This window comes from Diadema antillarum, unplaced genomic scaffold (genome assembly GCF_040938485.1).
Source record: "Diadema antillarum isolate AM-2024a unplaced genomic scaffold, OU_Dant_1.0 seq00002265_RagTag, whole genome shotgun sequence".
NCBI classification, from domain to species: Eukaryota; Metazoa; Echinodermata; class Echinoidea; order Diadematoida; family Diadematidae; genus Diadema; species Diadema antillarum.
Genome location: NW_027272894.1, coordinates 304,215 through 330,913, shown reverse-complemented (window position 1 = coordinate 330,913; position 26,699 = coordinate 304,215). Strand labels below are relative to the sequence as shown.

At 38.7% G+C, this 26,699-nt stretch overlaps 1 protein-coding gene across 1 annotated transcript; it reads right to left on the bottom strand.

Moving 5' to 3' along the window:
- Positions 1 to 268: 268 nt before the first annotated feature.
- LOC139714405 (YTH domain-containing family protein 1-like) lies at positions 269 to 26,339 on the bottom strand. Its single transcript, XM_071626113.1, has 5 exons — positions 26,121 to 26,339; positions 21,776 to 21,800; positions 18,260 to 18,345; positions 9,164 to 10,984; positions 269 to 2,560 (listed from the first exon to the last, which is right to left on the bottom strand). The coding sequence occupies exons 1-5, from the start codon at positions 26,145 to 26,147 to the stop codon at positions 2,516 to 2,518; spliced, it is 2,004 nt and encodes a 667-aa protein (XP_071482214.1). The 5' UTR covers positions 26,148 to 26,339; the 3' UTR covers positions 269 to 2,515.
- Between the last annotated feature and the right edge of the window lie 360 nt (positions 26,340 to 26,699).

The window sequence follows — 26,699 nt, the reverse complement described above, 5'->3', positions numbered from 1 at the left end:
ACTAAGCACATGTTTGTTTGTTTGTTTTTTTTAGGTACAAGACAGGATGTTTTCAGCTGCTAGTCTAGTGACCACAAACCCATGGAACATAACCTCATGTGCAGCACCCAAATGTACATTACACTACTGAGCAATTTGACAACTTCTGTGCAAAAAAACCCCCAACAACAACAACAACAACACAAAAAAGACCCCTGCCCCCGCCCCCCCCCCCCCAAAAAAAAAAGAAGAGCAAAACAAAACAATACAAAACAAAACCAAACCCCAAAGCAGGCTGTTGTGGAAGAAAGTTTTGGGGTGAAGTGGCGATGTCACTTCACAGAGGTACTTCCCCTGCAAAGCAGGGAAGAAAACTCTCTCTATGAAGTAGCAACCCACAAGGCTGGATGCAACATCCTGTTTTGATACCAATTCCTAAGCCAATGAAAAATTATAAAATGTAAATAACAACAATTCAAGAAAGATGCATTTACAATTGGGGCAAAGTGGTAGCTACATCATTAGAGCTCGGAGACTAGACTAAAAAGGCAATGGCATGCATATCATTGTTTGCTTTCTCATTTAATAGTTGTGGGTTGTTTTTTTGTAACACTCGATAACAACATGTGTCAGTGTCTGTCAAGGTGCTGTAGTACATTTTTCTATTAAACTCCCAACATGCAATGGAAAAAAGACATGATTAGAAATAAAGATCTTCTGAAATCTGAGATATCTTAAAGTGATACCTGCAACTTGAAGCCTAAATGTGAAACTGTCAACGAGTACGACACTGGAGAGTTGATGTTTTTGGTTTCTGCACAACCCATGAAATTTGGCTTGTGTTCTTGCCTCTTCAGAAATTACAAAGACGGAAAAAAAACCCCAACATTTATGGGTGTACAGAACATTTGAGAATCTGCATTAAATTGGTTTCAGGGCCCCCACTTCTCAGAAGACTTTAAAGATAATCTTTACTTGTAAAGCTGCAGCTCTATAACGAAAACGAAACAACTGACCGGTGTCAAAAGTAGCCCGATACTGCCAAAAGTCGTTTGATACAATAGTAATGGCTCAACGCCTTCCTCCGAACTCAACCCCACTCGCCAGAATGTGAGAGTGTCTGGTGATCATCAAGTAAATTTGAATATTAATACAAAAATCGTGACAAGCTCTGATTCTCCCCGGACATCTGGCCGCTACGATCCATCGGAAAATGACAGGACGCAGATGGAAAAAAAAAAATGACCTGGACGACATGGAAAACAAATAGGAAGAAATGGCGACAACCAAGATGCACAGTTTGTGAACACAAAACGTATACAACAAAAACTTGCGGGTTCTTTATGTCAGAATGAGGTATGTTTCTGCTGTGGGCATTTTTTTTTTCTATTAGTTTCTTTGCTGTCACATATGCAGTCTGTCATCTAAATCTTGCACACAACCACTTGGCGACACCTCGCAGGAATAGGAGGAAAAAAAAGTATTCGCTGGAATTCGTAGAAGTTCAAAAATCCAAGTACGGTTGGTCTTTGTCGTTGCGAGTCTCCCATTCACGTACAAATGGTCCATCATGAATTGTCGTTGTGTTTTGTACTCGTCCTCAGTACGGCACAAGTGACACCACAGTATTTTTTTTTTTCATTTTCTTTTTTCAGGTGGAATATAGGAGCCGACATCACAAACAGCGACGCTGACTAACCACGATTTGGGGACGACTTTCACATGAAGAAAAATATGAAAAAAAAAAAGAGCAGGAAAAAAAGTAATAATTAGTGTCTTTCGTAGTGAAGCAGCCATGATGACCATTACAATAATACACATTTCTAGCAAATGCCTGGATATCCGAAGGGGCATTCGGAGCGCCACTGCACAGAGTTAACTAAGTTTTTTTTTTTTTGCAACGCTGGATTTCTCAAGACTTGTTAAAATTGGAAAAAGCTGTCTCTGACAGTTCTTCTTTTTTCTTCTTCTTCTTCTTCTTCATCTTTCCATCACTCTCTCCTGCTTTTTGAGCTCCCTACTCCAGTCGCAAATTTCCTCTCACGCTCATCACATCCTTTGTTATTTAAGTCTCTGGGGGTGGAATTTCCATCAAATTTCTCACAATGCCTCACCTGGTCCCATTAAACACTAAACGCTGCTTTACGAATCCACGACCGAGCTGGAAACATGGCTGACGAATCCCGGACCGCTCCTCGAAACAGACAGCCTCGTCGGTTTTACTTCCACGATCAATGCAGCTAAATGAGCTAACTGTCTACCCCACAGCAAATATACATCTTCTTTAAATTTTTTCATTACTTTTTCTTTAATATTTAGGCCATTTGACACAACATTCCACGTATCCTCTTGTCATGCCTCCGATGCACATTTTTTCTTCTTAATTTCTTTTTTTTTTCCTTTGAAGCCGTAACAGAAGTAGATGTCTAAATCTCTAGATGAACGGTTGGTTTTTAAATGCTTGAAGTGTTCCATGGCAAAATCTCTTGCATGAAACTATCCGCGGTCATCGCAAGGACTCCTCGGTGCACATGGCCTAGTTTCGGTGTCCCCCGCGGCGACCCCCTCCTCCGCTGCCACCCTGGAAGACAAGACAAAAGAAGAGGAGAATGTAAATTCAATTCAATTCAATTCAATTCAGTTCAATTCAATTCAATTCAATTCAATTCAATTCAATTCAATTCAATTCAATTCAATTCAATTCAATTCAATTCAATTCAATTCAATTCAATTCAATTCAATTCAATTCAATTCAATTCAATTCAATTCAATTCAATTCAATTCAATTCGATGTACCAAACAATGTAACAAAAGAACTCCACATAAATACAAAATAGAGGAAAACCGTCTGTGCACTCTACAGTTCCTCTATGCAGCAAAAAAGTCTTTACCCATCCTACTTAGTTTAAACAGACTTAAAAACACATAAATTCATACGCGTAGTTACCACTAGTGTAAAAATTGTCTGCTGATCAAAATGTGGCAACAGCCATTACATTCCAGTAAAACCATACTGTTCTAGTGTAGCCATATTATGCACTTTTTACAAGCTGTCTTTGTAACAAATCTTCATGATTACTGGTATTACAATAGATACTGATTGAAATACTGTAAAAGTGGAAATTTTCGAGCATTTTGTGTCACCAGAACTAGCGCAAAGATTAAAGCACACAAAATTTTTTTTCTTGCTGTATGTACCACAATAGAATGTATAGACTCCACGGAATAAAGAAAAAGGAAAATGCAAAATTTATACCCGGCCCAGCACAAAAAAAAATAATTTGCGCAAAAGAATGACAAAAATATAAAAAAATCCACTATTATATTAGTTGTCCCTTTCTCTTGTTACTCATTTCACACACCTACATGAAGATGCTCTATAAAAGTATCTTGGGCATTGTGTTGTACATTGCTTTTCATCTACACGTTACAGAAACACACCATCTGTGCATGTAAAAAAAATGGCCACAGACCATTCCCATACACAGTTTGTTTTGAATTCAATGGGTATCACTTATAGAGCATAATTATGCCAGTATTACAAATACACCTGTTCTGCGCAAAGCATCATCTTAACATACAAAATCCTCTCTATTGCCAGGAAACTTCCAGCAAATTGCAATGTCATATACAGTCGACTCCCGATATAACAAAATCCTGCGGACCAGCAGTTTTCCTTCGTTATATCAAAATTTAGTTATAATCGAATAAATAAACAATAACAAATTTGGAACGGATAATGTTGGGGCCTGAATTTTTACTTCCTTTTAACCGGAATTATGTGATAACCATGATCCGTTATAATGGGAGTGCATGATATCAGCAACTGCTGTCAAATTACTGGCACAGCCAATTTGCTGATGCTGTTAGAAGCACCTGGCATGTGTTGTTATAAAGCAGCACGACCCATTTCGACAACTCAAATGCTGAGGCACTACATATCAGTGCCAAGGCTGTGAAATATGATAAAATGCACCCCCTTCTCACTTGGAGTGCATTTTTTTTTTTTTTCATTTCAATTCATGATTTGCATTCATATGGAGCAACTGTTCGACCATGCATAAATGTTGATTTAAAATTTCTCTTGAATTCTTGATCAAATCAGTATGTTTCCAACTTTTCTTTTGGTTCTTGATGCACACTTTCAAATACCTCAAGGGGGAGAGAAAAACAAAGAATTTCTGGCTTAATGATTTATGCTAATACTGTCGTGCATTAAGCATTTTGTTTAGGACATACATAATTATGTAAACTGTAAGTTAGTATACACTGCTGCACAAATGTATATCATACACTGTAAAAGTGGAAATTTTCGCGGTGCTAAAATTTTCCATATATCGCGCAACCAGAAACTAGCGCGAAAATAAGGGCAGACAAATATTTTTGCTCTCTGTATGCTCCAGTAGTTAATGTCTTGATTCCGCAGAATTGAAAACATGCAAAACTCATCTTACCCGGCCGAGCGTGAAAAATTAGTCATGCAAAAATACCCACTTTTGCAGTATATGAATATCATCCTGTCATATTTTTTGCAATATTCTCTGGACGGTTTTGTTTTATTTTCTGATTTGTTTGTTTTGTTTTGTTTTTGTTTTGTTTTGTTTTCACTTTTTCATGATATCGAGCCTGACAGAACTTGGCTGTTTGAACAGTTCTGTTGATGTAGAGCTGCGTCAAAACTTTGGCTATATATTTAACCTTTCCTGTTTATGTCAGCTATGCCAAGTTCTGAGTTTCCTTCTACATGAAGAGGAAATAACTGATTGATCTAGGATCCTTAGCTAACACCCACCACCACAATTTCCAATATCTGTTAGCCACTTGGCTGCTGTTAATGCTGAACCACAGAGAAATATCACTATCACATTGGTGTGACAAGAACAGTGGCATACAATTGTATCTCTTTTGGAACTCGCTGTTGTATTAAAGACCAGGGGACCATTTCATGAAGGAATTTGTCGGATAAAATATCTGACAAGTCTCTTTTATCCGACAAGTTTTGAGAAATTCTTTAGTCTGATTGGCTGATTTCTCTGAAGTTGTCGGATATAATTAGACTTGTCGAGACATCTTTATCCGACAAGTTCCTTCATGAAATGCCCCCCTGAGGGGCATTTCATGAAGCATTTTGTCAGATATTTTTTCTGACAAACTGCTATAAGCTACTGTTATCCTTGCATCTGATTGGCTGAGAGCAAATTTGTCTGACAAGTCTGTCGGACAAAACGCTTCATGAAATGCCCCCCTGGTAAAACGTGGGGATGCCATGGAGTGGCAAGGCTGAGCCAGCTTGGATATATTCGAGAATCCCCGTAACGAATTGTGTACAGCTTTACCACTGATCTCCATGTATCAAGTATACACACACAGCCAAAGAAGCTTGACTAGAGTCGACCGATACCGACGGGGATACGCTTTCCCACACATATTCGCCGATGGGTGCTATTCGTGGTTTTCGGAAGAAGCCAGCGAATAAATCAGGCCACTTGTGAATCCCCACGCAATGGGGTCTTTAAATGGTATGGATGCCATCCAATCAGAAGTCAGACCTACAAACGTGTACAAATTACTGTTTGACACTAGCAATATCTTAAGAGTCACTCATTTACTGTAGGTTTAAAGCAAACCACCCCTTCTTTAAATGTGTATACATTCATATTTGATGGGGGAGGGAGAGATGGTCTGAGGGACAGCATCATAATTTCAAGGACATTGCCAACAGCATCACTGAGATTTATAACACAAGTTTGGGGGCAGAGGGTGTCCACAGAATCTGTGTCAACTACATGTATAACAAGGGGATTTCCCCTATCGTAATGGAACAATCCTATGATTGACAAATTATCACAATGTATGTGTCACATGGTACTGTACTGCAAGGCATACATGCAGTTGATAGATTAGAAAAGTCATCTGGGGTTTACAGAACAAATTAGCCTACAACCTTTTGGTAATGGCAGTGAGACACAGGAGACTTTGTTTCACTTTTGCTTTTATTTGGTGTGAGTTCTGAAGCCATTTCCCCTCACCTTGTGGTGTGGGGGGGGGGGGGGGAAGAAGGGGGGAAGAAGGGGAGGGGGAGACTGTGCACAAATAGAGCTTCTTTTTTTTTAAGACTAAATGTATTCTCATACACTGTATGTATACTGATTGGGACCATATGCTTGCCTTATCATAAGCACTGATTTTTAGTTGACCTCCAGTTTGGGTATTATTTCAAGTGGCCAGTGAGATAGGAATTAAAAGTAACTGCCTGATTTGGTTGTAAAATACTGTAACCTGTGTCGGCCATAACAGGAAGGGGGGGGGGGGGGGGAACTCCCAAAATAAGAAAAGATTCAATGGGTTATTCAATGAATCAGGTGCACTGCTACATCAGTGAATAAATTGACAATTTTTAGACATGTTGAGCACCCTCCCCCTCCCCCCAAGCTATGGCTACAATTTACATTACCATTAAAAAAAAAAAAAAAAAACCAGCATCCAAACTGGACATATCTACAGCAAGCAACTACAAGACTGACAGCTTTAACCCTAAAAAGGCCGGGGGTTGAATCAACCCCCCCTCGACATTTTTTGCGACTACTCCGCCGCGCGAAATTTTTTGACCGCGCCGTTCGCAGACTTTTTACTTTCAAGTCTCGCGCATCTTTTGACACCATTTTCGTGAAAATCGCGCATACCATTACGACGCTGCATAACGTTTTATACATGCCTGTCAGACCGAAAATGGCTAAAAAACGTGATTTTGTGTATAAAGTCTATGCAAATGGAGTTTTCTCTTCTTATTCATAAAGATATGATTATTTTCACTTTTTTAGGCTAAAACTAATTAATTTTAGCATAATTATGCTTGAAATAGGTTCTGTCATAAATTTTGCGAAAAAAAATGATAAAACAAAAGGTCGAAAAAACAAGGAAATACATAAGAAATTCATAAAACAAGAAAATACATAAGAAATTGATTTTGATACCAAATTTTTTTCTCAAGTACATTGTTAGGAATGCTACAAAGAATGTTTTCACAAAAATTAGGATTCTAGGAGCTTTAATTTCTGATTTAGAGCAAAATGTATGATTTTATGCATATATTAGCATAATTAATTATTATGACGAAAATTTCCATTTCTTTATGTATAGCTTGGTAGATTACGCCACAGGTAATGCACGTGCCAAATTTCATGGCGATTGCGCGATCGACGGCCGAGATCTCGGGGGGGGGGGGGGGTTAAATCAACCCCTCCCCGGCCACAGAACACCCAAAAAAGCCCGGCCTGGTTAGGGTTAAAAGACAAGTTTACCTCAGTATACATGTGGACTGAGTGAATGCAGTAATAATAGCAGTTCTTTACACATCAGTGAAAGTTTGAGGTAAATCTGGCAATCTGTTCAAACATTATGAATCTGTGACGTTTCAGCGCTACAAACGTTGGATGAGAAAACTACCATAGTTTGTGATGTCAAATGCGTAGCACGATATAAAGAAAATTCAAGATATTTTCATTTTCTTAGCATGATAAGAGCTTTTGACTTGCCTCTTTCAGAAGGTAAGGGAAATAATATGTGACCCTGCATCTCAAAACAAACAAAAAGTCGCCAGACATGAATTTTTAGTAAAGAGCATATTCTGAAAGAGCAGACTTTAAGCTTTAAAATGATGTATAACTCAAATCAAATGGACTCTCCTAACCTATCTAAATATTGGAAAAAAGCACAAACTCAGGAAAAGTGTGAATTGAGAAAAGAGGCTCTGAAGTACAGTGTCTATTCAAGCGCTTAATCTTTACCAAACCGTGCTGACTGTGCGATGAATGGGACAAAAAACAGGAAGTTAACCACCAGAGTAACAACAATGAAGGGATTATCAAATTAAACTGAAATTAAGCATGCCTCATTAACACATTCTGTCCATAATCAATGCCAACTTTCTAAGTAGTAGCACTATCCTTTCAAAGTAGTAGCACTATCCTTTCAAAAGTTATTAGAGTTGAAAGTGAAGAGTGTGGACAAGGTTTTTCAGAAATGAAAAAGGGATTCTAAAGACACACCTAATCACACTATTCTACCAAAAATGTTCGAGATAAACTGCTTAAAAAACACACTTTCCTGCCCGTTTTATGATACCAAGTTTTAGCATATGTAAAAGAAGACCCGCTATTTCAGAAAATATGAAAAAGTCAAGTTCGGCTAGGTTGACCCATTTCACTTATTTTCAGTCCTCACGTAAAATCAGTGTGTGCAACTTTATGTTCGTTTTGAGGTGCACGGTCACATATTACCTATCATATGTCAGTAACAACTCAAGGAAATGTGTACTTTAACAAAAAATAAAATCTTGTGGAATTCTAACACATTTTCTTTTATTGTTCTACGCATGTGACATCACAAGCTCTTGCAGTTTTCTCATCCAGCAATGACTGGACGGAAACTTTAAACATTTATAACTTTTGTCTAATTGTCCAATTTTCCTCAAACCTTCACTGATGTGTTCTACTAATATTGCTGCATTCACTCAGTCCACATACTACGGTGAACTTGTCCATTAAGCCCCTTCTGAAGGAGTGGGTATTGAAGTGCCTTGTTGATAAGGCATTATTACTATAGTCGGAATGGTAGAGTGTCCGACAGTCTTATGCATAGGACCTCCATGGTGAATAACTCTCTTTGATATGTAAAGATTTCAGAACAAAATAAAGAGACTTTTAGTTTCATCTCCACATAAAACATAACCATTTTGTACACTTGGGAGGAAAAAACAATTGGAGCATAATTATACTGTCTAGGAAGTCGGATGATGATATAGTTGGCCTGAAGCTTCTGTCATCAAAACAACATCAACATGTATAATCTGTGAGCCTACCAGCAAAGCATTGAGTTTCATATTTGCATTTATTAGAGTTTGAATCTGTGGTGTGAAAGCTGAAGATATACACAGAAAACTGAAATTGTGACACTTTTGATTGATAGGTGCTACCATATCAAAATAAATTCCCTCGAAAATGTTAAATGTTAAATGTTACCAATGAAACTTTGCATTCACTTTTCAAAGAGAAACCAAGTAATGCAAAAACAAATGAAAGGGAAAACAAAACAAAACTAAATCCCCCCCAAAACATAGCAATTTTCTCCCTTTACAATCAGAATTCATGTCAACATTCTGAGAAAGTTGCATGCAAAGACCTACCCTGCGGTGAGAGTCCTCTTCCTGCCGCTTTTCGTAGTGGCTGAAGTCGTCGAAGATGGAGGTGGTGTGCTTATAGCCGTGTATTATCTTCATCACCAGCTTGGCTTTGTCCAATAACACTTCTTGCGTGTCGCGAGAGTTGGTCACTGGCTTGTTATCATTGTTCTCCAGCCTTATGTGCCGCAGCTGGTTGTTCGGCACGTCCTTCACATACACCCATCGCACATCAAAGCGACCTTTCCACTTGTCCTGGGCCCACACACCAGTGTTGGTGGCATAGTCCACTTCGGACAGCATCTCTGCGACGCCGCAGAAGTGTCCGCTGCCGTTCACGCTGTAGATTAGATACACGGGGCCCTTATTTTGGCGCTCTCGGAAAGCAGAGTCCAAACGCTTGTTGCCGTGTTCGGTGCTGCACCAGATGCCATACTTTATGGAACGATGGATGTCGTCCTCCGAGTAGCTCTTGATGATGAAGATGCGCGAGTTCTTGATGTCTAGGGTAAAGTCAGTGGGGTTATAGTCATTGATTGAGCGCAGCTTCTCAAGAACTGGATGATCCACATCACCCTTCTGGCTCGACACGGAGCTGATTGGCGCCAAACTAGCCGTACTGCTTTGGTTACTTGATCGCTGCGCGTACCCGCGGTTCTGCCCGTTCGAGTCCCAGGCCCTCGGCTGCTGGGGTTGCGGTTGCACAACAGCCTGAGGGCCCCTCCGCGGTACGTCGTTCGTGGGCAGCACTGGCTTCTGCTGGGTCACTGCCTGCGCCGTGGAGGGAGGGGGCTGCGAGACAGTGGTCTCGATCTTGGCAACTGGCTGCGGCTGGACATGTTGCACTTGCGGTTGGGGGTGGACAGGGACCTGCTGTTGCTGTGGAGGGTGCATGGGGGGCTGCTGGGGCGGCAGCTGGGCATGCTGCTGAGGAGGAATGGCAGCGGGCTGGGTGGGTGGGGTCTGAGTGTGAGGGGGCGAGGGCATGGTGGTGGCAGTACCAGCTGGTTTGGGAGGCGTGCTGGCCTTGTCGCCATTGTTCCAAGTTCCAATAGTCATGGTTGGCTTCATTGATGGAAGCTGAGTGGGTACTGGGGCATGGGATCCAGTCTTAGGCGTTTTCTTCGGCTGCGGTTTTGCCGGCTTACTCACAATGGCCGCCCAGGATGTTTGCTTTGGCACTGCTGCGTTCTGCGGAGGCGGCTGCGGTGCTCCGCCTGCTCCTGCCACAGCCTGAGAGAAGCTAGGCCCCTGAGGTTTTGGAGGCATCACGTCCTGCTTGATCATCTCCCGGCCGGCAACATTCATGGCAGTCTTGTCCATGGGTGCACCGATGTTCAGGCCCGACATTCCCAGCTCCATGGCCTTCATGCCATGGGCCTTCCCATCCTGTCCATCAAGTCCGTTCAAACCCTGGCCGTAACTCCGCTGCCCTGCTACAGAGTTCGGCCCGGGAGGGTATCGCTGGTAGTCATAGTAAGATGCCTGCTGGGCCTGGGCTTGGGGCTGGGTGCGTGCTGTCCCCTGCGGTTGGGCCGGGGCAGAGTTAGGCGCCCAGGTCCCCGGCATAAAGTCTGCATTGGCGGGGAAAAAGTTGAAGGACTGATTAAGGTAAGGAGGGGTGGTCCCCGGCTGGTTGTACCCATAGTCTGGTGCATAGCTAGACTCGTAGCTGTTGTAGTTGAATCCGTTGAAGGTGTCGCCCCCTGTTGACCATGTAGTCTCGGTTCCAGGAATAGAGTAAGAAGCGAAGGAGTAAGGTGACTGGTAGTACGGTGTTGGCATGTAGGAATCTGGTGCTCCCATACTGGGCGCCGATGAATATCCCTGCTGGAAAAAAAAAAGAACAACATACACACTTGAGGTTACACTGTTAAGATGAAACATTAGACATTATCATGAGTTCACATTGATTTCCTGCTACATTGTAAAACAGTCTTATTCATGATATCTGTACAATTACTTCCTCTGGACACATCAGTTGGAGGGGGGGGGGGCAGGAATGGACAATATATCTGAGAAAGGAAAAGCTGCTTGGGACTCGAGTCTGGGAAACAAGTTCCTGACACACAACTAAATTGCTGCTCTAGGTCAAACGTTAATTTGAGGATTATCACCCTGAGAATGTTTGTGATTTGCATGCAACAATTAAGCCTTTTCAGAACTTCAGTGATAATCTTTTAGTTATTCATTTACTCAGACAGTTCCTCCTACATTGAATATTATGTGACAACCCCAAAAGGATGTAGCATCCTTCTTTTCTACATACAGTACCGCCATTCTGGTACAGTGGCAGAAAAAGACAAAAACAGAGGAAACGAATAAGGCATGTAGAATATATACATGTATGTATATGTGTGATTGTTTTAAAATGATCTGATAAGAGGAAATTCTGAAAGCTACTTGTATAGCAAATATGGTAAGTCCAACATTGCATCATAGAGTAAAAATCTGACCACCTGAAACACATTTTTCATTGTCTAACGATAATCATAATTAGTCTTTACGCAATGTCTAGATAGACATCTCTGCACAATCTTGTGTTACACATATCTATTGAAGAAAATTGCGAAACAATGCCATCTGTTTCTCGTTTGTTTGGTTAGTTTCCCTAGCTGCAAGGTGGCTCTACAACTAGGTTTCTAAAAATTTGTTGTAAGGAGCTTAAACATACTATCTGACAGACAGGCAATGTAGTCCTTATTGTTTCCTTTCATTTCTATCATTTTCTTCCCCCTCTGGATATGAATTTATGTTGCTAAAGCGTGAGCAATGGCTAAAAACTACAAGAATAAAGAAATAAATGAAATAATGCCACCACCCACACATCATGGCACAGGCATAAAAAGAATGATTGCAACACTTCAAAATCAACGATTTCCTCCGAAACGATCCTGGCAAATACATGTGGAAAAATACTTTGGGCCGACACTACAAAGAACTAAAATTTTGTAACACAAAGGTTCACTTGAATCCATTGTAAACCACAGATAGTGGATGACATTACGTGCTGAGTGGACTTTGTTCTCATTACTGCTTTAGTAAAACATGTTTGCAAAATGTACTGGAAGTGTTGTAACAGCCATCTTCAGTGGGAAAAAAAAAATGCTACACTGTACATGTACATTGTACATGTAGCATTGATTTGTACACAGGGAATGGTGCACATATAATAATGTTCTGTGCACACAATAAATGTATAAAATGAAGCCCAGTGTACAGTGACTTGCAAAGTACCTACAAAATGTATGTATTTGTACAGTGTACAAATATGCTGAGTACACTGTACACTGTACATGCGCAACATTTTACACAAAGAGGTACAGGCTGTATACAGGAAAGTATCTAGACCTGTTCAGTTTGGGTGCTGTTATTATCATGTTAATGTCTATTTCAGCCACAACTGAAAGGCGTCAATATGCCTATCAAAACAATAGTTGATTTATGCATTGACATGTATACCATGTACACTGTGCATGAAGCAATGCATCTGACTCACTGCATAACTCACTGAATCATCATTACTTTTTGTTTTGGATACCCCCCACTTTCAGTTCTATTCTATGGCCAACATTTGAAGTTATAATGTGTGTTTTAAAACCAAATAGGTCTACACTGTGCACGCAGAGTGAATAAAGAGAGAGAATAGGCTTGAACACAATGTGCTCTTTTCCTACAAAGAAGGCATTCAAAATGTCTTTGAAAGAAACTAAGATATTATCATGTAATTGTACAGTGTATGTGTGTGTGTGTGTGTGTGTGTACAATGTATACATTTATGTGTGTAGAAAGAAGGATGACAATGTGTATCAGTATGCATTAAATGATGACACGGTCCCTTAACCCATTGAGGACTGGCTGATTTTGCTACAACACGCATTTTCCACAGACACTTGCCTGAGTATACCCAGGACTCGTCCTCAATGGGTTGATCGTGAACCTACCTTCTCTGCAACACTCAACTTGAGTACTATTTTTTATTGTTGGTTTTCTTTCATAACATATCATGAGAGGAGGAAATAGTTTTCTTATGAAACCACTGAGGAATTTGGCTCAAGCCCAACAGCTTTAACTACAATGTGTGCACACTACAAGCAGGATGAAGAAATAGAAAAGCAATCTCATACACTGTATGTGCAGTGTAAACAATATCAGGTCATTCAGTTGAAAAACAAATTTTCAATGAATATTCAGTATTTGACCATCACGTGTTATAGTATCGTAGATACAATGTACATATGTACATTACTTGCCCAACACTTTTCATTCTGGCATAAATTCTAATAGATTGCTTGTAATGAAGCAATTCTGGGGTGAAGCTGACTCACAGATCATGTTGTATTGGGGGGGGGGGGGGGGTATAATGCACATTGGAAACAGAAGAAAATAACTCGACATCTCTGAAATGCACCCCTTTACTGTGGAAATGCCCACATACAGTGGTGTACTTTCCCTGTATTAATTTCCACATGGCACATTATCAATCTTAATTAGCGCAAACTGTTCAAACTTTCTATAGGTGTCTAACGGTGCTCATACAAATAGTTGCAGTTCTATCTATTATCATTTGGGCACTTTCTCCTTTGGCTATTAAAGTCATCCTTCTTTTAAAATGTATGAATTTTTACTAAACAAAAGTAATATTTAGTATTTACTGTAAAAGTGAACATTTTTGTGGCGTTGAACTTTTGCGCATTTCGCACGACCAGAAACTAGCAAAAAAATAAAAGCACACAAATATTTTTGCCTGCCATATGCTCCAGTAGTTGAGGTCTTGATTCCGCAGAATTAAAAACACGCAAAACTCTTCTTTCTTACCCCGCTAAGTGCGAAAATTTAGTTGGGCAAAATATCATTGTTACAGAAATCCCAAGAATGATGAAAAAAAAATGCTTCATAGTTAAATCCACAAGAGGTTGCGACGAAGGCAACATAAAAGATCCATCTTGTTTGAGAGGGAGGGTACAGCACAACAGAAAACAATGCTTGATTTCAAAAGCCATGTTGTACATACAACTTGTACCACACTTTAGTGTAGTACAACATACAGTGTACGTACATTGTACACGTTACAGTGTAAAGTCACTGCAGTCAACACAAGGAGTACACATTGTACTGTACATAATAGTACAGTACATGCATGTACGCATGCATGAAGGATTATGCTTTTAAACAACCTGTGAATTTGCAGGGGCACTGAAAAAAGAAAAATGGCTGACAAAAATTAGGCTGAATTAGCACAGAAGTCGTGCCTTCCCTATACACACCCACCACCGGTTGCAATGAGTCCATTGTGATATTAATAGCAGTGTGCCATACAGGTGCAGCCAAGTGGGGCCCCTGCCCATGATGTTTGTGCAATTAGCGAACAGACAAGTGTAGAAGATACCACGAGTAGCACACAAGGCACAGGGATAAGAGCTCGGGGAGCATCATACATATGCGTGGGCGTCGTAACGCAGGGGCACGTAAACATGATTCATGCTACTGCTGCTGATGAGAAGTAGTTGTACAATGTATGGGGGGGGGGGGGGGAGAGGGGGTAAAAACAAGAGGATACTTTCTCACATTATCAAATTATCGCCAAAGGCTGTGTTCTGTTTAGGTATGTACAATGCTCAATGTTGCATACAAGGGAAGGTCCCGCTTTTCAATTTCTGGGAAATTTTGATTCATAGAGGAAATGTGGTATAGGAATAGCATCATGCTTGTACATGTACATCTTCTGCCCTGGTATGGCACCTCCCCCCCCCCCCCCCCCCAAAAAAAAAAGGCCGTAAAATTGTGAATCTACAGTACTTTCAGCATCACCACTTCAAATGCTGAAGGCTATCTTCTAGATCTTCAGATCAAGCAAAATATTAACATTTTTAAATAGCACTCTTAGTAGTTTGTACCTGGATGTATTTTGCAAGTAAAAATTTGTAAAATCATAAAAGAACATACACGTTCTGTACCACATTTATGCTAGATAATGATAATGAACAGTGCACTCCCGGTATAATGAACACGGTTTTAACAAAATTCCGTTTACAACGAAGTAAAAATTCGGACCGCAACATTTTCTGCTCTACGTTTTTTATCGTTTATTTGTTGGGTTATAACAAAATTTCAATATACATTGTACAAGTGTATATAAAGAAAGAAAATTGCCGGTCCCGAGGACTTCGTTACAATGGGAGTCCACTGTACACTGTTGCATGATTCATGATGATTTTAGTTCAATGTTTTTGCACCTGTAGGATCTTTGTTGTTGTTGTTGTTGTTGTTATCAAATATGATGCCAATCTCTACTTACAGAAATGAAGGAGTACATTTTGGACTAGTTCAGAGGATTTTTATACAAATGGTGGCACATTTGTGGAAACAAGATTTTATGAGAAGGTGAAAGTGGGATGATACAAACCAGGCAAAGGAGCAAACACAACTGTGCTTGCCACATGCATGCATACTCACATGCTGATAATGATGAGTTTGATAAAATGGGTTAAGCACCATTTTTTGAAATATATATTCTTATTGAATGTCCATCATTGAGTAAAATAAAACCTCCTCAAAGCAAACCTCACTATACTCATAACAAGGAATATATATATATACATGTATATATATAGAAGTATTGCAACAAGTTCACTCGGTTGACATCAGGTACATCAGTATTTTATTGCTACTCGGAGTTTCATTCCACCTTCATTTAGGGGCAATCATCAGGCAATGTGAACTTGTTGCAATACTTCTGTCTAAAGCTCTTCCTTTGAGGATATCGAGCACTCTTCATAGAAGGATAGAATCACCAAGTGTATAGATATCTTTTTTTTTTACTATTTCCCTTGTTTTTAGTAGCTTTATTCTCAAATGTCTCAAATGAACAAGAATGGAGTGAGCTCGTTTTGCAATCAAACCATTCTATATAGTACATAGTTACATTGTACATACACAGTTCTGGGTGGTTTAATGATTTTTTGGGAGGGGTAGTGGTTGCAGGCAGGACGCATACGTTTGAATACATTTATGGACCTAAAAATAATGAGTCTACAGATTTTTTTTTTCTGAGAAACTTTCACTGTATTAAATCTGATTAGCTGTATAACCGTATAACATGGAGAGCCATGGCCTATGACTGACGCATGCCATAATGCAAAAGCCCTTGGTCAATTCGAAAGGCTTGCTTTCAAAAACATCGAAGTCACACCTGCAGGCACTGTATTTCAGCAAGGACATGGAGGGTTAGGCATTTAAGACTCTTGAGTTCCACTGCCTCAAAGTCCCAGCGACACTGTACACAAAGGGACTGCCAATGTTAATGCTAGAGTTAAACAACCAAGGACCCAGGTAGGAGTACACACGAAGTTAGTTTTCATATTATATTCATCTGTAGATTTGCAATTCTTTTCTTTTCCCTCTTTTTTTGTGTGCAAGTTTTTAATGCATTTACACTGAATTTTAGACAGGGTCTATCCAAAAAAAAAAAAAGAAAAAGAAAAAAGAATGTGGAATGCCTAATTCATAGCAACATGGACACAAAGCAACCCCAATCTAATGTAAGATGCCTGGTATACATGTTTTTACTGTATATGATCTATCATTTGTTAAACAAAGTACATGTTCAAAATAGGTTATAAATGTACTCTGAAATTATCATCATAACAGATGATGTAGATACCGAGTATCAATAAACTTTTTTTTTTTTTTTTTTTTTGCACTGAATTAGTTACAGCTGTAATATGTATGTGAGGATAACGAAGATCTCTATTATTCGGTGATACAACTGTAGCTGTTTTTGAGAAAATCATACTTTGTCCAAATGAGTGGAAACAAAACTGAAACTGACCCAACTGTTCCATAAATATCCCCTACTGATAAAAGTTAAAGGACAAGTTCACCTTCATAAACATAAGGATTGAGAGAATGTAGCAATATTAGTAGAACACATCATTGAAAGTTTGAGGGAAATCGGACAATCCGTTCAAAAGTTATGATTTTTTGAAGTTTTTGTGCAGTAATCGCTGGATGAGAAGACTACTGCAGTGTGTGAATAACTTAGATGTCACATGCGTACAACAATATAAGGAAAATATAAAGAGAATTTCACAAAATTTCATCTTTTGAAAAAAGAACGCATTCCCCCGACTCGTTACCGACAAATGTTATGGGTAATATTATTCCCCCTGCCTTTAGAAAGAGGCAAGTCAAGTGCTCTTTTATTATGCGAAAAAAATGAAAATATGTTGAATTTTCTTTACATTTTCTTTATACTGTTGTACGCATATGACTCACAAGCTGTAGTAGTCTCCTCATCCAGCGGTTCCAACACAAAAATTTTAAAAATTCATAACTTTTGCATCGATTGTCCAATTTTTCTCAAACTTTCACTGATGTGTTCTACTAATATTGTTGCATTCTCTCAATCCTTATGTCTATGAAGGTGAACTTGTCCTTTAATATCATTGGTCAGGTTGGGGGGCATGACTTTGAGGAAGAAAACAGTTAAAATGCACAAATGTGTTAAAATATAAACTCAATTAATCTTTTGTGGTTTAGTATCACAAAGTAACTGATAAAGCTCATGAACTATTGTTGAAATGCATGCAAACATGTGAAACTACCACTTAATTAATGAAACTAAACCGAATTTGAATGTTAACATGCTTGACTACAGTTGACTACAGTGTACATTACATGTACAGTTCTATCACACAGCAAATAAGACTTTCAGGTATGAATAACAGAAGCCTTGTATTTAAAGGGATGGTATAGTTTTGGTTGAGATGGAGTGGTAGGTTTCCAACTTTTTTGTGAGATAAAATTTTAGAAATCACTTATGAAAGATTAAAGAGCTTACAATTTTAAGAGGAATTGAAAGTTTATGTGATGAAAATTGGTTTTGAAATGGCTGAGGTATCCTAAAACAAAGAGGTCCTAATAAAAGGTGGGACCCACCTTTTATCAGTACTTTATTTAACCCCATCTCAACCAAAACTATACCATCCCTTTAATAATAGCAAGCAGATATACAAGCATAATGCAGCATAAAAAATGGCATGAAGGTATTGTGGAGAAACAAGAAAAGTTGGTTCTTACGGGAGTTTGGCTTACATGTACCTGGTGGGCCGGCTGGCTGGATTGCATGTAACGCTCAAAGTCTCCATCACCGACATTTTCTTTTGGGTTCATGGGTCCATTTTGAACTGGGAAAAAACACAGGTATGGGAGAAGGAAAAATTAACAAATGAACATCATAATGACAGAACTTTGTGTGATCATAAACTTTCTTTCATACTCTGGAATAAGCAAATAAAAACATTTTAAGTCAATATCTCTTCTTGCAAGCAAACTACTGTACGTACAGAAATTGTGTGCACAAATGTATGTGTTCTTGTATTGTGTTTGTTGTGTGTGTGCATCAGGTACAGTGGTACTGTATGTGTAGAGTGTCCATTCACAAGTCACCCCCCCCCCAAAAAAAAAAAAAAAAATAATAAATAATAATAATAAATAACAATAAATCTTGGAAGCAAACTCTACATATCTACTGCATGTCCAGCATACAGAACTTGTGTGTGCATGTGTGTATGTGTTTGCAATGCTACAGTAGTACAGTACAGCGTCTACTTGCATTGCACACATGTGCATGTGCACGATACAACAATGTATTACATGTACAGTGTACACTGCACAGTGTACAGTCATTGTGCATGTGCAAGCGTCCATTCACCTGTCCTAAAAAATCCCAACAGGTCGGCAATACCGAGTGAGATACCACATGTGTACTCTGTACTTCCACAAAGGGGCCAAGGAAGATTCACATGCGTAACATGTAACTTCTGTACCTCCACGTTGATGACCGACTGATATTATCATTTGCACTCTACAGTCAGATTTGGTAGTCATAGCGGTACAATTGTACATATGAGTAGTGCAGCATGCTGGTTACTTGTCAAAATAGCACACTGTGTATCAGATTGGTATCGCTCATTATCTTTAGCATACATTGTATCTATGATAGGAATTGAAAAACTATATGAAAACATGTTAATTAATGTGTCTTTATGTTGCTTGAAGGTTTGAATGCGTCTTCATTCGGCAGAGTCAACCATACTGCAATATTTGTAGCTGCTTGCTGACAGTCTACTACTTGATACATTTTGTTGCGATGCGCATTCAGACAGAGGTTGCACGCTTGCAGGAAATAATTCATCATCTATCATTTGCAGCGAAGGCCAGTCACGTTTTGGGCCAAAAAAGACAGAACTGCATGTGGTGTATTCTGTTGGTGTACTAGACAAAGTGCATCTTTTCAGAGCGGGTTATCTACTGTAATTTTGGCTTCAGAAGGCTTCACAGCATACAACTGTAGGGACATATGTTGTAATTTGACAGAATAACATGTCATGCATGCAGTTCTGATCTCGGAATCATAAAATTAAACGAACCATTAACATCACAATATGCTACTTTTGATGTCACTTTTAATCCTACACAGTCAAATAAAATTTAATGCACAAACTATTATTTTGCCAATATCATGAAAGCCCATAATCAACTGAAGGACAAGCAGATACTAGATGTATGTACCAGGTAAGTGGCCATTTGTTCAATTGAGTGGCCAACAAAAAGAAATCAACTCTCTCATGTGATACTACAAGAAGTATTACAAAAGAAGAGTACCTTTACTGCATACAAATTTGTAACTGCACTTGATTGGAAAAAAGGGATGTTTTATGTTACATACAATATTGGTGACACGACATTTGCTCCTGCGACAATTGCTCCGGTCTTATTTTCTCTAAGGACTTAGGGTTAGGGTTAGGGTTGTGATAGGGTTTTAGATTTAGTTTGATGTGAGAATTAGGATTAGGGTTAGGGTTATGTTTATGGGTTGAATTTACGTTTGGCTTAGCATGCAGATATACCATGGGAGTAACTGTCGCAGGAGCAAATGTCATGGAACCACAATATTATGCTAGTACTGTACACACTACTGTACAACTGTACATACATCTGTACTACTCGCTGAGAGAGAAGATGTTACATACTATAACATGTAGAAAAGCACTCGGAGAGCACAGACCTTCGCCAAGCAGCTCTTTTCCACCCATACGCATGCTGATAATTGCCCTACTGTATTTCCCAATGATAAGAAGCCTTAATACCTCATCAGCTTCCTGGATGCTGCGCAGCGCCAGGAGCAGAGCACGCGCTTCTAATAGCGCAAACAATGTGTACAGCTTGTACGCAAACCTCAAATATGTGCAGCTTCCCCAGTTCATTGACCCTATTTGCCAAAAGATGAAATAATCCTTCAAAACTTCATTAAAATTCCTGAATTACTACCAAAATTTTATCATCTGTTCCTTGTGCCATTATCATTTTTTTTTTCTGTAAGTTTCATCCAAATCCATTCACAAGTTTTTTAGTTATTTTAAAAAAGACAAAGAAACCAATGCGAACAAAAACATAACCTCCTTGGCAAAGGTAATGGAGGGGGTTTGTGGTTTGGAGAGATTGTACTGTTGTAGTTTAATACACAGACATTCTTTATTGCTGTTGTGCTCCGTGAATAAGACTGTATGCTCGATCTGTACGCCACGTGAAAAAGACCGAACTAAACCCCAGGCTTGTTCTTTCTTCTTTACTTGGTGTTCATAATAATTTCATTTCATGAAAATTAATGAAAAAAAAAATTCATGTGTGTAAAATAATTTACAGTTATCTTATTCACAGAGAGTAACAGCAACAAAGAAAGTCTACAACTGCACATGCGAAAACAAGATGTCTTGACCTACAATGTATACACTGGTAACACTACATGTAACTTCTCCACAACTTTTTTTCTCCTATCCTTATCAGTTATGAATACATTCTTTCTATCATTTGCTAAATCATAAAACCATTAGCCTGCATACATTTGACGTACAATTGTACATGAATTTGTCAAGCCATCTGTTAAACTTCAAGCTGTCTGTAATACCCCTGGTACTTGCCGAAAAATGAAAATCCAATGACTTGCCTACACCATCACACAAGTATTCATTATGAACAACCCCTCTAACTAACATCTTTTTTTTTTTTTTTTAAACAGTAACTTTAATGTGAAACATTTTGGGAAAGGACTAGTACACTTTGAATGTTCTGCTGAAATGATGAAACACGAAAGAACATACACTGTATGTACACAGTAAATGTACAATGTACATTTGAAGACCCAGTTGTACAAGATTTAGAATGACTCTAACAGAAAGACATGGTCGTTTTTTGTTTTTGTTTTCTTTACAACCAAAAATCTTGATTGTAAGATTGCTTCTGAAACATATTTTGCTGAAAGTTCATGACTTTCCACAGTCAATAACACAGTTCTTACAAATTAGTGAATACAGTGTATGTCTTCAGACCCAACTGGCCAAACATAATTTGAGAAATATGTTTGTTTGTTTTTGTTTTGTTTTTCTAATAGAGCAAAGTGATTAATGTCCGCTTTCAGACACAAAAATTGAAGATTGATGAATTCACAGAAATATGCATTACTGCACAATCACTTTGGAAACAATTTTTTTTTTTGGCCATCATTTAATTGCTCACTGGCACAAGCACACATTATCATCAATATCAACAGCTTACCTTGGCTCCTCTGACTTCGTGGCTTCTGTAAAGGGAATAAAAATAGTCAAGAAGAAATGTTTAATACTGGTGTCTAATTTTTCACTATAAAGTTTGTTGTTTTTCAATATTAGCAAATTCTGTCAGGTTTCTGAACTGTTTATAATGGGCAACTTCCATGTGATACATGTACGGCTGTAAATGTACATTGCATGCAACCAGTATCCATTTTTATATAGCAACTTTTTTTATTTCTGACAGATGTGACTGTATGTATTCTGTCATGGCAAAACAGTTAAGGATGCTGGTAAGACTGGAAAAAAAAAAACAGACACAAGCACAAAAACAAGCACACACACATACACACACACATTGGTTGTAAGTCATTTCACAGACAACATTCCAATAGCGTTTTATACAAAAGTGCACTGGCAGAGTTCACTACACTAAATTCACTGATTCTTCCACAATATTAAAAGTCACTGAGGGCTGTGGCTTTTATGAAAGAAAAGAAATGAGATAAGGTGCATCCTGCTCGCAAGGAAATTCATTTAGCATGCAACATTTTATTTTTTTAAAGCTTATCAAAAAACACGAACTCATCAACAGTGTAAAAGCTTTTTTGGATTCAGCGATTTGCAATCAAGAAAATCTAAACTTGTAAAAAAGGAAAATACCCAAAGAGAAATCCTAATGCTGAGAATAGGTGCGGTCAGACTGGCAAAAGATGTCAACAACAGTAGTACGCACATGTGATCCTTGAATTTTTTTTTTAAAAACAAAATACACCATGTGCATTTTCACATGTACAGTATGTGTGCTTTCCCCAGCCAGCTGGCTAACCGGAAGTGCGCACAGTATGATGGGATCGAGAAAATTTCGGGCTGATGGAGATGTACCCCAAATAGCGTGCTTGTTCACGAACTAGCCCAAGATTTTTGGGGAAATTTTCCTGATCAAATAGCACGCTATTTTGACATCGGGCTTGTTTCCTAACCGCAAAATAGCGCGCTACATTGAAACTCTGGGCTGATGAAGACAGGCCTACTGTTAGTACAATTTACACTTTCTTTACAAGTACAAATTCATTTTGTTCTCTGGTTGCTTGAAATCTGATACCTTAACAAGTTAGAATCAAGCAGTGCACCATGCACCAAAGTTGCAATATGTACTTGTTGTACAAACATGTAGGATACTTCGTTAGTGTTTTTTCCCTCTCTCTACATGGTCACATATTCTTATTGAAGCTTATTATGAACACACACACACACACACACACACACACACAAATACAGTTCTCACGACATGACTCAAAATATGCATAGATTGTAACGGACCACAGATTTCAAAATGATGCATACATGTATGTACACATAGTATAGTTAAAACGAAAAAAATAAATTAAGGGTCCTGAATACACATTTGCCATTTTGCCTCATATACAACTGTACAATACATTGTATGGGTTGGCAGGCAATTGCACTATCTACATTGTAACCTTCACCCATGGGTTTGTACATGTACTGTATGCACCATGTACAGGTGAATGGCTACATTGTACTTCTAATTCCACAATGTACAGTTTGTATGTTGGTTTCTCATCAAAGCCTGTTCACCAGCTGGATGAGTTTAATGTTCCAAGTATACCTACTATAAAAAGAATGAGGAATCTTTGATTAAACATGTGCACAAAGACTACAATGGAATAAAGAAAATGTAACCTTTGAACAGACGAAAATCAGAAATGAACACATTAATGATAACAACCCTTGATTTGCAAAGAAAGTGTTAAATTGTAATTAATGGATTCTAAATTTTGATTGCACGATAAACAAATAAAATGCATATCACACATTGTGTTTGAAAAGACATTAAATACTAACAATCAACACACCTGGACACTGTGAATGAATGAGCAAGACAGGCCTACAGTACTTTCTAATTTCTAATGAACGCTTATTCAGCAACTGTCCATTTTAGTCAATACAGTTTGTACTCCACGTACAAATTAAAAAAAAAAAACACCAACATACAATATTGTTGCTTGCTTGAAGAATACATAGCAAATATGGCCTCAAATGTTTTTAAACATTGTCCTAACATTACTTACTTGTAGAGAGTCTATACAGTAAGGTAGTGTTTTTTTCTCATTTGCCTTTACCCCTCGCCCTCCCTCTTTTTTTTTTTTTCTTTTTTTTTTTTTGGGGGGGGGGGTTCTCTTATTTGTGCATGTTTTAATTACATACAGATTTTTTTTTCTAGGTTAGGTAGACACATGGCCACTGATGTTTAAATGAAGGAAGACAGATACATACATGTACCATGCATTACTATCAGATCCTAGTTTACAATGACATACACTGTACATGTACATGTAGTACACTGTAGGGCTTTTGTGCCTCTGGTGTCTGTAGGAATAAAGTCTATCACTGAAAATGTTAATTCCCAACATTTTGAGATAGACAGTCTACAACTTTGTACAAGTGTAGTATGTCAAAAGATACTTTAATGGTAGAAAGTTTCTACACAAGGGCCATGTTGCTAGAAACTTGCCTTGTGATTAAACATAGAGTTGTGGGCGATTTGGGAAACTTGCATTTGATTTTTCGAGTTTCGTTTAAACGCAAAAAGTTTCTACCATGATGATATAACATCTGGGTCCTGGTCTGGTGCCTTGTTTGTGTACATCATGTACAGCATGTCACTTGAAATGTGCTACAAATTACTACAATTGTAATTGTAACGTTAGACCTATCATAATCAATGACATTGTGAATGATGGAGCTACATTAGACAAAATCACAACTAATATTTACGAAGTACATCTTACATTGTAATAATATTGACAATATTGTTTCCAAGCTTCTGGCAAAAACTGGAGCAGCATTCACGTACAAATTGAATGTGCAGTGGATCTGTGGAGCCAGATTTTTTTTTTTTTTTTTGCTATTACAGTACCTAGCAAGTCTGAGAGAGTGACACTACAGAATACAGTAAAACTTACATCAGTATGTTTGGACCTACTACTCATCGACCGCCTAATGTTTATTTGCTTGATAAAAATATTTAGCACTGAAATTCTCGTAAAAAACTTGACCTACGTGATCGAGAAAATCCAGCTCTATCAGATGCCATTGTTCCCTTTTCGATTTGAAGTTTCAGTGCAAAAATATCGCCGTTGAACTTGCATGGTCTCGTTTCAGCTCCCCGCGGTAACGCTCCTTATTGAGATCGACCGCTGTTTTTGCATTGACAATGCACGCAAACCGAGTTGTATTGAACACCGTGTTGTACGAAGCTTTTTAGAAACTTCCATAGACATTACATTACGATCCGGTGAAAATATTCATTCAAAATTTTGTCCTTGATTAAAACCATTAATGAACAGTGAATTATCGCGTTTTCCCACACCATCCTCATCTAGCATTCAAAGCCAATCCATTTTTATGTGCTTTGCGCGCAGAGAAGTGCGTACTAAGTGTTCAGTGAACGAATTATACGCGGTCGGTTTAAAAGATGGTGGTCGATATGTAGTAGGGCTACCATACATTGTAGTAGGGTTACCATACATGTAAATTTACATGGGGGATGGGCAATGGCAATGTCATGGAATTGAGTGATCGTGACAGCTACATGTAACTTACAAGAAGAGTGCAGACTACTTTTTACTAGACTGTGATCAAGTGATTAGTGTCGAGTGTTGTTTCAATGAAAAACATTGTACACTGTCAATACTTTCAATATATCATAAGACCTTTATACGGTCCATTTAAAAACCAAAGACACAAACGGGGAGGAAAATATTCGACAATTTGACAGTAGTCTACAAGTGGTACAACAACCGTACGTAGAAGTTTAGTTCATGTAGATTTCTAGTTTTAGTTCAGCCACGTCCTTATCCTTCCACGCACACTCAAGCCTTCACACACTTCATTTGTGAATGAGAAACCATGCACTAGGAGAGGTCCATGGACACGATCCGCTTGCTTATGTGCCACAAACAATTGGTAAATGTAACAAAAATATTCTTTGCATATGCTGGATATGCTTATGGCATCGAAACTGACCAGAAGTATGGAATCAAGGCGTTCATATCAGCCTAAAATAACTCTTGAACATTGTACATTGCACGGCTATCATTTACGCATTTTGTTACATACGGGCATGTCAACACGACGAAGCCTGCATTACGGGGAATTCATCCACACACACACACACACATACACACAGCACTGCACAAGCTCGCTCCACCACGTAAACCCTATGGCACATAGGGGTACGGTGTACATGGCCGGCGAGTGTGCATGTCATGAACGTACACATCAATGCATAATTTCGCGATACAGAAACAGACGGTGAAACGAACCTGTTCAACTCCTGCCGCTGCAGACATTGCCTTGTAAATCCACTATTGACTCCCGATTCTGCCAAAATATATCCTCTAATGAAAGTCCAAATGTTCACTGGTTATTGTCTTTTGTCACAAGACAGTATTTAGTTCCTTTCGGCAACAAAATCGTCCCTAAAAAACAAGGCAAATTATATCGGCCGATCCCAATAACAATGGAGGATTTCCCAACAAGTACATGTGCCTTTACGAAAAAGCCTATCGCGGCTTCCCTGTCACGTGACTTGCAACGTCAGCAGGCTCGGCATAACTGCGATGCGATTATAATAGCGAAAGGAATAATAGCGTATCGTACAAGCTTGAACGGGGGACTTATTTGCAAATATTTTATTATAAAAACAGAGAAAAGTAATTCACAGTGTCCAAACCTGTCATTAAACATTAAAAAGTCTCCCGTCTTAATCAAAAGGACAAAAATATCACGCAAAATGTCTTCAAAGAAAGTTTGTGAAGTTGAGATATGAAGCAGTAAAGAACGAAAATCGCACCTGAAGCAAATTGAAAGAACAAACAAGTCATAGGCGTTTTCACATCAGC

Excerpts from the sequence above, each read along its gene's own strand:
- LOC139714405 (XM_071626113.1), bottom strand. The coding sequence starts at position 26,147 with ATGTCTGCAGCGGCAGGAGTTGAACAG. Across the intron at positions 18,346-21,775 it reads ACGAAGTCAGAGGAGCCAAG|TTCAAAATGGACCCATGAAC; the intron begins GTAAGCTGTTGA and ends GTTTTTTCCCAG. Across the intron at positions 10,985-18,259 it reads CCAGCCAGCCGGCCCACCAG|GGATATTCATCGGCGCCCAG; the intron begins GTACATGTAAGC and ends TTTTTCCAGCAG.